The 13,364-nt window shown below is 52.5% G+C and overlaps 1 protein-coding gene across 1 annotated transcript in view; it reads right to left on the bottom strand.

Moving 5' to 3' along the window:
• The window catches only part of TMEM132B (transmembrane protein 132B), a 403,264-nt gene extending 390,191 nt beyond the window's left edge, over positions 1–13,073 (bottom strand). Inside the window, exon 1 of the mRNA XM_077159552.1 lies at positions 12,997–13,073. Coding sequence (XP_077015667.1) covers positions 12,997–13,063 — 67 coding nt within the window. The 5' untranslated portion in view covers positions 13,064–13,073. The remainder of the gene's footprint in view (positions 1–12,996) is intronic.
• Between the last annotated feature and the right edge of the window lie 291 nt (positions 13,074–13,364).

Below are 13,364 nucleotides of genomic sequence, written 5' to 3' on the forward strand. Positions count from 1 at the left end.
GCACTGCCCATCCTACCCGCTCAGCAACTGCAGCCGGAGAAGCGGGGGTCCTCTCCATGCCCCCAGCAGACATCCCAGCTCGTGGGCGCAACCCTGATCCACCTGAGTCCTGGGGGGAGGTGCACCCGGGCTGAGAGGGTCCCCAGGACCCAAACCGTGTGGCCCCAGAAGCAGGGGAAGCCATCCCCCCGAAGAAAACCCAGGCTGCTACTCTCAGAGGAAGCAGACAACCCCTAATATATGACAGGACTTGGGTAGGAAACAATGTGGGAGAACGGAGAGCAAAACCACTGCAGCACATAGTAGGTATTCACTAAAGGGAGACAAGGATGAAAGTGGTTGTTAGCGCACATTAAACAGCCATGAGAGGCAGGCCCTGCACAACTGTTCTTCTGGCACAATATCTCCCTTCAATCTCTCTGCGTCCAAAGGGACAGGAGCAACTATTCTCTCCATTTTACAGATGCGGTGCTAAGGCCCAGAGAGGTTAACTAACTGGCCTGAGGACACACAGCTAATAAGTGGGGGAGCTGGGTCTTGAACCCAGGCACTCTGATACCTGAGTCTGTGCCATTGACCTCAGTTATGTACTTGAAACAACAAGCAAGAGGAAAGCAGCTGCGGCGGTGTATAATGAAGAAGAGATATAAAGGTGACAGTAAATATGGGAGAAGTTCATTCATCCACTCAAACACTCACTAAAAACTTCCACAAAGACAGGGAACAATAGGAGAGAGGGAACTTTGAAGGACAGCAGCAATAGAGAGAGAAGATTCAGCATTTTCTCCCTCCCACTGGCCCCTGTGCTACAGTGACAGAAAAGCAGGATTTAGTCACCCTTTTCAAACGATCGGGGGTGACAGGCAAATTGATCAGGTAGGAAGACAAGGCTGCTTGGGAGCGGGTGTAGCTGAAGCTGGAGCAGACAGCGAGGCCAGCATCTCCTCATCCAAGCAGGAGAAAACTGTGTTTTCCTCCTGATATACGCAGGCCCAACCCTCTTAACAATTCAGCCCACAGATTTAAGAGAAAAGCACTTAAACTGGGCCGGGCATGGGGGGCAGTGGGTAGAGGGAGAAAATATATCCTAAAGAAATAAAAATGTCACCATTAATTCATGGGGCTTTCTAGAGCACCTCTGCAAGAAGAAGCAAATGTGCTTGTGTTAAGTGCTGCAGAATCACAGGCTGGAGAACCAGGGGGCCCCCTTTCCAAGATGGAAGCTCCCGGAATCTGAAGCAGTGCCCTGGGTGGAAGGGCCGGAGTTCCAGGACGTGTGGGCACAGAACCTTGGCAATCCTGGACAGGTCCCTGCCCTCAGGAGCAAGGCCCCTTAGGCAACAGGCCTGAGTGCTAAAAACAAGGCCCCATCACCCTCTTTTCCCACCTCCCACCTGCCCTAGGCTCCAGGTTTCCTATTAGCTCTGCTTCCTCGGGTGTAAGTTCTCTCATCTGCCACCTTTGCTTCCCTCAAAGGTCTGGAGATCTGGATGAGTGCTGATCTCTGCACAATGTCCCTAGTGGGCCAGGGGACCACTTGAGAATCTTTCTGAACACCATATGTTTGGGGAACCCCCACCATCACCACCATCTGGGGGAAAAAAATCACTAGAAACATCTTGCCTCAAACCAGGGATACAATGCAGCAATTCAAAAGGAAAGGTACTTGTGCACCCCTACGGAAGGCGGATGAAGAAACAAGGTGTGTGTGTGTGAAACCACACTCAAAACAACGTTTTACTGTATATTTCCTACAGAAAAAGATGCACAGCAAGTTGATAACTGTGACTCCCTTTTGGAAAGAAATGAAATTGGTCAAAAGGGACTTCAGAATTACCTGTGATACTGTTTAAATCATCCTTGTATCTGCGGCAGAGGCATTATTATGCATGCACCACAGTTTTTTTGTTTTTCCCCCAGCACCCAGAAAAACGACCATTTCCCAGGCCCCTGCCCTAGGAGGCTGAACACAACATCACACAAATACATACAACTCTACGAAGGCAAGTATGATTATGAAAAATCCTGATGGCTCATTCATATCTTCATCACAGAGCACCAGCCACAACAGGATCCACTCACAGCTGCCCCCCAATACCATTCTCTCCTTCTTCCACAGGAACAGAATGCCCAAACCTAAAATAAGGACTGCATTTCCCAGACTCTCTTCCAACTAGATGTGGCCATATGATGAAGTTCTAACCAATGGGATATAAATGGAAGCATCATGTGACTGCTCTAGGATTCGTTCTTTACCCTTTTCTCTCCAATACCCCCATCCTGGTGCCTGGGATGAAGATGAGATGGCTGCACCCACAGCTGCCATTTTGGAACAAGAGGACAAAGACGACAGCCCTGAAATGGGAGAAAGGAACCAGGAGGACTTCAGGGAACAGAGCTAACATACAATCTTGGACTAACAGCTTCAGAATTCTTCTTAGGAAAGCCACCACTACTTTAGACTTTTGTCACTCACAGATGAACCTAATCCCAAAAGAAAATCCCAACGTACCACAACCAGGCTTTCCTGTCCCCCAGAGCACCACCGAGCAGTATCCCTCCTAGGGACTCTGTTTCCACGCACTGTACCCCCAGAGCCAACAAAGCAACAGCAAATTCAGAAGGTCCCCACTGAGGTATTTCAGCAGCCTCAGGGCACCCAGAAACCCTAAGTGAAAGAGCTGGGCTCTCTACTGAAAAGTCAGAATCGTGGTGGCTAAAATGTCCCAAGGTTTATTCCCACTTTTCTCCCCTCTTCTTTCCCACCAGCCTCACCAGCTTCACTGGGTCAGTGGTTAATACCCTGGCATGAGTCTGCCCATGCTTCCTTCCTCCATATGAATAAAAAGACATATATATATTGCACGCGTGCGCACGCGCGTATATGTGTGTGTGTGTGTGTGTGTGTGTGTGTGTGTGTGTGCATTTGACTGGCAGAGTCAAGTGGTGATTAAGAACCAAACTGCCTGGCTGCCTGGATTAAAATTCCAGCCCTGCCACTTGTTGGTTGTGTAACCTTGTTTAACCTCTCTACGCCTCAATGTCCTCCTCCATAAAATGGGTACAATAATTATACCCACCCACCTCCCAGGTTGTTGGTGAGTATTGAACAAATTGCAAGGAGTGCTATTTAAAGATCAGCTATTGTATACACACAGGGCTTTGGGGTTGTTTTTGTTTTTCTAAAAATGGTGTTGCACAATAGAAACTACCCTGCAACTCGCCTTCCTCACCTGACAATAAATCGGGGCCCAGGGCGGTGGACGGAGGCCCACCCTGCTCATTTTTACCGTTTTTACTTGTGAGAGTCCACAGCCTGGAAACAGTGCCATCTAGTCCCACACTCTGGGACTGATGGATGTTCAGGTTGTTTCCTTTTGTGTCACTACAAAAGGTGCTACTATAAATACCCTTGAACACCTCACCTTACCCAGCGGTGCTTTTCTTTCTAGAGAATATAGATCTCCCAGAAGGCGGACTGATGAGTTAAAGGCCAGGTGCTTTTTCATAGATACCGGCAGATAACATTCCCAGTATTTCATCATTTCAAACCAAGCAATGGAGGACGTGTAAAATCACTGGATGGGGTTTTCAGAGGCCATGCACCATCAGAGGCCCCAGGGGTTTCGGCGGCAGCGCTATGGGGTGTCCACGTGGGTGGAGGGTCTTAGGGGAGGAGCCTCGAGCCCCAGTGCTCTCCAGGCTGAGGGAGGAGCGCTTCCACCTCATTTGGCAGGCTGCCGTAGTAACTGTTTGCCTTCTGTTGGAAATATCTGGGACGTCCTTTGAGAAGATGCCCCTGCCAGCTGTCTGTCCATGGGGCTCGTTTAGGGCGGGTCCTCCCCACCACCAGCCCCAGCTGCAGAGATGAGCTTCTGACCTTGGCCAACCAGTCCACCATCCTCCACCCCCACAGCCGCAGCCGCTGGTTGAGGGGTCAGCACACAATCCAAGCTGGTGTGGTACAAGGCAGTCCTGGGACTCTTGTGGGAACAAGTATGAAAGAGACATTCCATTCCCACTAGTGGGAGGAAAGCCTGGGACTTATTATGGACACCTGCACCACCAGGTGGTGAGAACCTGTCTGAGAATCAAATCCACACAGTGGGGAAGAGAACAGAGAGACAAAGTGAGAGAACAGACGCTCTCATTAGGACACTGTCCAGCCCCTGGATCAAGCCATGCCTGAAGCCTTCTTGCACTCCCCAGCTCCAAAGACCAAAAACTTCCCAAATGTCCCTTGTAACTAAGAGAGTCCAGACTAACACAGTGACACACCCAATCATCTCCATGAGTGCACCCAAAATCTCAGCACTGGAAACTTAAAATATCACAGACTCATGTCACAGATAAACACAGAGGAGGCGATGTTCTTCCTTAAAATGACCCAACAAGAAAAAAACACAAACGCAAGGTCATAAAACAGATCCATTGACTGGCGTCATTCTGAGTATAAAATAATAACCAGTGGGTTACTTTAATTCTAGCTCCCCTCTAGCAACATCCTTACAAGGGGTCTTTCTATTTGTGAGTTCATCAAGCTTTGCCTGCAGAGTGAAAACTATCTTGCATACACGTGCTGCTATTTTTAAAATGTTACATAAATGCTACTGTAATTACCAAAACCCAGCCATTCAAAAGCATTACTGAATTGATGGAACTTCTGATCAATATGTTTTCCTTTTTTTTTTTTTTTTTTAATCAGGAGATACCAAACTCACAAGTCTCTTCATTCAGACAAGCTGGATGATTTTTTTTTAACATTAAGAAGGGGAACTTGTTCTTCACCACAGTCGAAGCACTGTAAACATACATTTATAGAACATTCTCAGCTTGACCATTTAAGGCCAACTTCTTTCTGTAAAAGGCCAGATAATGAACAGTTTAGGCTTTGCGGGTCATGTGACCTTTCACCACTATTCAATCTGTGTTGCTGCATGAAAGCAGCCTTATGTAAACAAGTAGGCTTGCTTATGTCCCAATAAAACTTTATTGACAAAAACAGGCAGAGGGCCACATTTATTCACAAAAACAAACTATGAGCCATGGTTTGCCCAGCCCATAGTTTTGCCTTTTATTTCTGCCAAGGCGTGCAGAAATAAAAGGCATCTTGTTAGTACCCAGGACAGTGTAGGGTAGGGTCAGATGGAATTTTACCGAATGAACTATTTGAATGTGGCCAAAGGGGGAAATTTTCGATTGTTAGGTACATGTTACTAGAATAAAAATTTTTAGAAAGTAAACATAGGGTAGTACAATACAGTGAATCCCATCGTGAAGGATGGACTCTAGTTAATAATATGATTAGAAAGATGTTCTTTTATCAGTCATAACAAATGTACCACACTAATGCAAAGTGTTAATAATAGGCTGGTAAATGGGAACTCAGTATTTTCTGCAGGATTTTTCTGTAAACCTACAATCACCTAATTAAAAAAAAATGTCACAGGAGTTGATGGTAGAAATAGAATTGGACTGACATAACTTTTTACCTACACAGCTACTAAATAAAGCAAGTACACCTGTGCTGACAAACTGATAATACACTGGGTCAGAATAATCACATCATGAAAGCAGGAAGGTTTTTCTTTTAACAGAAGTGGGTCCAGCAGGAAGAAGAGCCCCAAACTGAGTCTGATGGAGCGGGATTAAAAGCCCACGTGTACACCTACCAGCTGGGTTTCCTGAGGCATGTCGCATGGCTGAGTGAGCCTCAGTTTACTCATCTGTCATAATGACACAATTAATAATTGCCCCCCAATAAATTGGGTTCTTAGTATACTAAGCATTTTGCATCTCTCATCACATTCAAACTTCTTAACATTAATCTCCTTAGTGATGCATTATACCATCATCTCACAGGTAAAGAAACTCAGGTCACCTACTGACCTTCTCTCTCTGGCCGTTGGGAAGATCATGCAAAAGGCGAGAAGTCCAACTCAGGGATGTAGGTTCTGCTTATTCATTTCATCACCGACTAATATTGATTTAGCCCCGATTCCAAGCTTGGTGAATGAATCCAATGAATATTTATTGAATGCACCCAATACCCCCAGCAACTCCTGTGGCTCGACCTTCAGGACACATCCCAAATCTAACCATCACTCACTTTGCATCTGGCATATCATTTCCATGGATGCAACCAAGATCTCAGCACTGGAAAATTAAAATATCACAGACCTGGCATCACAGGCAGACACAGACGAGGCTATGATCCCAAATCTAAATTCTGTCATCTCCTCTATGGTCACCGGACCAGGCCATTGCCAGCAGAGCTCACCTGGACTCCTGCCTCTGTTCCTAGGGGTCAAAGTGTGTGTCCTGCCTCTAGTCATCCAACAGCTCCCATTTCACTCAGAATTAAAACCAAAGCACTGCCCAGCATGGGTCCTCCATCCCTTCCTACCGCTCCCTTCGCTCCCCTGCTCGCTCAGCCCAGCCTTAGCACCTGCCAGGGGGCACCTGCCCACCTGAGGACGCTTGCACAGGCAGTCCCCAAGAGAGCTAGCCTGGCTCGCTCCCTCATCCCTTTAGGTTTTTGCTCCAATGTCACCTTCCTGACCCTGCCATTGAAAACTGCAAACAACCCCTCCCCAACATTTCCTCTCTAACCCCCCCACCCCGCTTCATTTTTCTCTGCAGCACTTACCACCAATCAACAAACAGTGTGCGTTAGCTACTGATTTTGTTCCCCTGACCGCCACCTCCAGGGGGTGCAGGGATCCCCTAGTGGCTCCCAGTCCCTGTTGCATGCAATAAAACACGCCTCGACGAACAAAGGCCCGCTGGAAGGAGTGACGGGTGCGGGTGCAGTTTCAGGGAAGCAAAGCAATTTCAGGAACCAAAGTTCCGTCTAGCCACCACCCCCAGAAATAACTTTCCTGGCAAAAAAAAAAAAGAGCATTTTCCATCTGCAGCATGCCGCGCTCCGGCTCCCCTCCCCGCCCCCCCCCCCCGCCCACTCCGGGCGGGGTCAGCAGGCCGCACCTTCCAGGCGCCCCGCCCCCCGCGGGCCTGGCCCCGCCACTCACCCCGGAGAGCCCGCAGCCCGCGGCGGCAGATGCACAACTACAGGGGGGAAAACTCCCGAGCAGAGAGGATATAGATACATCGACACCCCACACCACGGGGACGGCTGGGCAAACAAAGAGAGCCACAGATTCATTCCGAGAGCCGGGAGACCACGGAGAGCCAGCCTGCAGCTCCCGAGTCCCGAAAACCGAGCCCGGAGCCTTCCGTAGGTCCCCCCCCCCCCCCCCCCCCGAGGCAGCCCCGGGGGAGGGGGGCGGTGACTGCAGTCACAGCAGGATGTGCCTGCGTCCATTCGCTCCCGGACATCAAGAGCCCAGGCGGGAGACAATGCCACCACAGGGCTGACATCGGCGACACGTTATTTACTGAGTCACACTTCCCGGACGCTGAATCCCAGGCCCCAGGGGCGCAGCAGGCGCCCCCACAACCTCGGCAGCGGCCCGGCTCAGAAGCCCCCGCCGCCCCACACACTCCAGAGCCCTGGCTAATAAAACACATCAAATCAAATTGGACGCTATTGATTTTTTTATGTAACTATTTTGAGGCCGAAGTGTAAAGAGATGGTATTGATCAGTTAAGGAGCGAGGTGGCAGGGAGGGGAGTTTTGAGCTCCCTGGGTGTGCAACCAGGCTGGGGAGTGGGAGAAGGTGCAGGAATTCAACTCCAAAGAATCTGGGCTCTAGCAGAGAGTGGGCATCGAAAGCTCATCCTGCCCTTGAGTGGAAAGACACAAAATCGGGTAGATGGAGGGAGGATAAAAATGACAACAAGCTCCCCAAGATCAGTTTCTCTGTGATGTTTATCCACCCCCACCATTAAATGATGTGTTTGTCCACTGGTCTCTGGTTGCCTTGTTCCAGCAGAATGATAGCTCCTTGGGGGACAGGTATATTGTCTCTTCTATTCCTTGCTGTATCCTTAGTGGCTAACACTGATTAATATATCTGTCGAATACTTGAATGAATGAATGGAGGAAGCATTTCCTGAGCATCTACTGAGTGCCAGGTACTATGAAAAAGACCTTGAGGGGAACAGCACTCCTTCTGCCTGGACCACCCTTTGCCGGGTTAGTTCCTTTCTTGGCATTTCCGGCTCAGATAATGCCACCTCCTCTGAGAAGTCTTCCTGGATTGCCCAGTCACTCCCTATCACATTACCTCTGAATGACTGTGAGGAGCACAAATTACTGTCTGGAATTTTCCCATTTATTTGCTGACTTCTTGTCTGTCTCCCTGAAACCACTCAACCTGCCCAAGGATGCAAGCCCCTGAGAACACACTCTGCTGGTGGGGAAACTGAGGCAAGCTTTATGACCAGGAAACACCACTGAGGCAGGAGAGATAGATGTCTACCCTACCCCTTCCACTCATGAGTGGCATGGGCACTGAGCCTCAATACCCCACCTGGGGACACATTCTATTCCCTAATGTTAATAGACGCCCAAGGATCCAGAGAAATCCTGAAACTTAGCAGATGGCTGAGGGTTCATTATCCCCTCGTTACAGCTTTGACCATGGCAGCAAAGCACCCGGCCAGCAACGGGCAGGCCAGGCCTTCCCTTCCCTGTGATGAGATCAGCAGTGGGATGACTTCAAGGTCTGTTTGCAGATGGGGAAACTGAGTCTCAGCAAGATCCAGTGCTGCCGGACCTCCCAATTTCTTGAACGAGCCCAGAATCCTAGGCTGTCAATTGCGACATTGATACCTCCTAATTTTTAAGTGTCAGCAACTAACAAGAGAAACCTGTGGGCCAGATGTGGCCCAGAGCCCCAAGTGGCCCTCCCTGGTCTCCCACGTCCTGTCAACTTCCCCAAACACCAAGCCCCTTCCTGCCAAAGCAGCTCAGTGCACCTGGAGGAGGAGGGTTACTTTAGAAGGGACAAAATTCCCCCAAAAGAGGTTTCTCACAAAAGATCCGACTCTGCTCTCAACTTGGGACACATCTCTGAGCCCCCTGGGCCCCAATTAGTCTTAAAATCCAATGAGTGGCCCACAAAACTCAGTGCCACCAATGGAGGGAACGCAGCAGCTAAGCGCGCGAACTTCGAGACAGACACGTGTGGCTTCACTCCATGCTCCCTGGCTCCAAGGCTGTGTGAGCTTGTGCAAGTTACGGGACCTCTCTGGGCCGTAACTGCCTCATCTGTATAATGGGGCCAATGTGAGTCCCTATGCCATTAAGGCTGTTGGAGATTCAATGAGATGGAATCTGCAAAGGGCACGAGACAGGGCTAGCGGCTGGATTATTTCGCATTCTCAGGCCCACCACATTGTGAGGGCCAGAGGGGGAGACCAAAGGGAAAGGACGAACAAGCCTGCCAGGTCTTAAGACATAACCATCGAATCCCCTGGTTCCTACATGCCTGCAGAGCTGTCACCCGTCTGTTTGATTACGCCGGCTTGAAAACCCCAGTTCCCATTAACAGATTTATTTGTCGCTGAGGGAAAGAGAGCAGAAAGGAGGTGAGAGCCCGCAGCGAGGGTCAGGCATAGTCGGAGCTCAACTAGCGACTATTACCTGGGCATGTAGGCCCCACCTACCAGAAGCTCACCGGTACCACTCTGACTTCCTCTTTCTGGGCTGGCATTTGCGGTTGTGGCCAAGCCAAACAGCTGTCATTCTCATGACCTTGGGCTCTTTAAGTGGAGTCACGGGCCCCTAAAGGACCAACCAGGGTTCCACCAGGAAAGCCTCCCCCCACCCCGGGTAGGGCAGGGGAGTCCTGGGTGAGGAGTCGGAGACAAAACATGTGAGCCCGGGCCAGACGCTCCCCCAGCCCGAGGCGCCTTTGTCCCCTCCGCAAAAGGGGTGGAGAAAGAAGATCCTCTAAGGCACAGAGGAATGGTTAGCATCGGCACCTTCACCCACGACAGCGCCTGTGACACCAGGGTCCCCCCAGTGATGGAAGGCGACGCGTCGGCTGAACCCCAGACCTTCAAAAGGGAAACCTACCCATTCCGGAGCCGCCAAAATCTAAACTCAGGCGAGAAGAAAGGAGCCACCCAGTCGCACAGATTCGGGGGATCCCTGGGGAGCAAGGCCCGTGCAGACCACAGACCACCCTCCCGGGCTCCAAGCAACAGACAAGGGGACGCTTTTCCTCGCTTGGACGGCGGCGCCCACCAGGCTCATTGTTGCCTCAATGCTCCCCGGCTCCAGCAGAACCCCCCCGCCCCCACCCCGGCCTCCTTCCAGCCCCCTGCATCCGGCAAAGGGGTAATGAAATGATTTACTCTGGGAACCTCCACTGTACAGCCATTAAATCATTCCGGGGTGGGTAGGGAGGGGGTGACTGCATTTGCAAACCACTCCCTGCCACTTCCCAGCGCCACCTCTCCGAAGGGTAGCGCCACACGCAGGCAACCAACCATCCACTCCCAATAACTATGGTGATGAGAAAGAAATATACCAGGCAGGGCCCTGCACTCCCCCCCACCCCTGAGAACCAAAGTCCCCCCCTCCCCCCCGGCCTGCGGGCTCAGTCTCCTACACGGCACCCGGGCATGTTCCACCCGCCCCCGATTTAATAGACCCAGAGCATAATGGGTCAAAGAAGCAAGGCTCGTCCATTCTCCCCAGCAGGAACCGTAACTGCGCGGCTAATTTGCAAAGCCACAGTGTGCACAAAAGTGGCTGGAATAATGGGGGCCCCTAGTTGCTAAGCTGGGGGATTTGTGCTGACTCTTACCAAGTATGGTTCCATATGTTTCAGCGCTTGCATGGCTCAAGGAAGTACACCCACCGCGCTCTTTACCATGCAGCTACCCACGCAGGACAGGGGGGGACGGGAGGGGACACAACCCAGGAGACAGTCCCTCCATGAGGGGAGAGAGGCAATGCCTCCCGGCCTCTGAACTCTTCCAGTCCCTCTCCCAGGGCCTTGCCTCTGGTCCCCTCCAGCCAAATGTGTTCAGCGAATTTCCAGAAAACCCAACCAGCTCTGGAGGAAGCCCTGGTTAATTCCCCTGAACCTTTCAACCAAGTGCAGGCAGCTAAGTATCTTTCAGGCAATTCAGCCTTGTTTTTTCCCAGCTCTCCTAACCGGTGCTAAAAATGGAGTTACCAAACCGTTGTCTCTTTATGTCCCTGGTGAGGACCAGTGAAAGACTTACATGTGCCTCTAAGGGGGGTGGGGGTGGGGGAGCCCACCCTGGGGGCACCTGTCAGAACGCAGTGCCCAGCTGAGACTCTCTGGAGAGCACCCGGGCATCGTGGCAAGGAGAGCGGCCAGCAGCAGGTTTCAGGGGTGTCTCGCCTGCCCTCCCAGGACCAGGGCCACCCCAAGCCAGCACAGCCTCTCCAAGGCTGGCATGGAGGGGGGGGCGGCTGGGGGGAAGCTCACCATGTTCTCTTACAAGCCCAAGGCAGGCAGCTTCTCTGAGAGATTTCTGATATTCACTTATGAGCATATCCAGGCAAGCACTGACCCCCACAGAGAAACAAAATAGAGACAAAACTGCAATTTTCAAGTCCAAAGGACCGTGCACTTTCAGAAATAGGTCCCAGGGCTGAGGCTAAGAGAAAACGGCCTCAACCCGCGGCAGCAGCCCCTCTTACAGCCGGCAGAGAAATGCCCAAAGCAAAACAGCGATCATAGCTGCTTATTAGTCAAGCAGACCGAAGATTCATCCACTTTAACCCTAAAGCCACTCTCGGTGAGGCTGAACCAGACCCGAATGCCGATGGAAAGCTCTGATAGAACATTTTCTCCCAGGTGAAGGTTTTATTAATATGTGGGGTCACTTAAGGGCATCGCAAAGGGAAACAACGTTTTACTTTTTCCATGCAAATACATCACGCATCGTGTTGACTGACAAGGTATGCCGCTAGCTGCAACCCGATCAAGGCAGTTGAAGCTCAAAAGTTAAAGTTGCTGGGTTTTTTTTCTACTGCAATCTGCGTGGCATCGCGGTCTGTTAAGAAAATGCGAAGAACATTTCTAAAGTGAAAGCCACTGCTCCCAAATCATGGGTCCTGATTGTTAAAGGTTTGGAGAACTGCACTCTCCAAAGGCACATGAACGGCGCTCGTGACTGTTGGCAGTTCATTGGAGCCTGTAGGATTTTCTCCTTTGCTTGGTGGGGGAGGGGGGGTAGAATTGGCATTTTCAGAAAAGCTTCCTCTAGAACCAACATGTAGCCACATCAAGGCGGCGGAACGCGCTCCAAACTCCAGCGGAGACCAAAAATACCTGACTGTTTTGCTTTCCCTACTCAATAGGTTTTTGGTAACAGCTGCACTGGTGCCAGTAGGGAGCCCGGCTCCCTGGTACCCAGGCAATGGCTCCGGGTATCACCACGTTCCAGGCAGCTGTCTGGCCTCTACCCTCTCCCACCTGCCTCGTAGATCAGGACGCTGGGCAGCCCGTGTTTCCAGGAGGTATTACGGCTTCTTTTTCTCCAGGGGGAGGTCACCCCCCTGGAAAAGACGTAAAATCAAGGGGGCGCCGCAGGAACTGGGGAGGGGCTGCGGATAAGCCAGACAGCGCCAGCGACCTCGGGGCTGGGGCTCCGCAGGTGTCCTGGGAGGGCAGCACAGCACGTCCGCGGAGAGCAGGTGGACGGTTCAAGGGTTCCACCAAACGGCCTCCGACAACAAAACCCTGCAGGAACCAGGACCTGGCGGGAGGGGGGGGTGCTACCCCATGGGGTAGGGGGCTAGATTCCCCGGGGCGCGCCTCCACTCGCCTGGAGATGCTAAGCGCATCCCACCGGTTACCCCTAGGCGCCCTGAAGGAATCCGCAGGGGGGGTGGGACGTTTAAGGGGAAGGCGGGCAGGTGGGTGGTCGCGCTGAGAAAAGAGGGACGTGCTGGAGCACCTGGATTCCGGGGGTCTCCCCAGATCCCTCCAAGTCCGGGAGATGCAAGCTGCCGGGGACTTGAGAAGGAGGTGGCCGACCCGTGCGGGAGCCAACTTTGTGCGTGGCGGCCAGGGACGGGGATGGGGGCCGGGGACGCATTACCTGGGCACCGGAGCGCAGTCAGCGCCAGCAGGAGCCCGAGCGGCGGCGCCCGGCCCGGGTGCGGCATGGTCCTCAGGCGCGCGGTGGGCGCGGCGCGGGGCTGCTCCTCTCGCGCGCCCGACCCGGCCCGCGGCTCCCGGGAGCAGCCCCCGGCGGCTACGCCCGAGCGCCGGGCATGGCTCGTTCCCAGCGCGCCGCCCCAGACGCAGGCGCCCGGCGCTGGCGGCGCTTCCTCGGCTGCGCCCTGCGCGCTCTCCTGGATCCGGCGGTGCGCGGCTGGGGAGCGCGCGGGCCGCGGGGGCTCTCAGCGTCCCGCGCCCTCGCCGGCTGCCGGGCGCTCGGCCCGAGTTGCGCGGCCCTCGCCGCCG

This window comes from Tamandua tetradactyla, chromosome 5 (assembly GCF_023851605.1).
Source record: "Tamandua tetradactyla isolate mTamTet1 chromosome 5, mTamTet1.pri, whole genome shotgun sequence".
Taxonomy (NCBI): domain Eukaryota; kingdom Metazoa; phylum Chordata; class Mammalia; order Pilosa; family Myrmecophagidae; genus Tamandua; species Tamandua tetradactyla.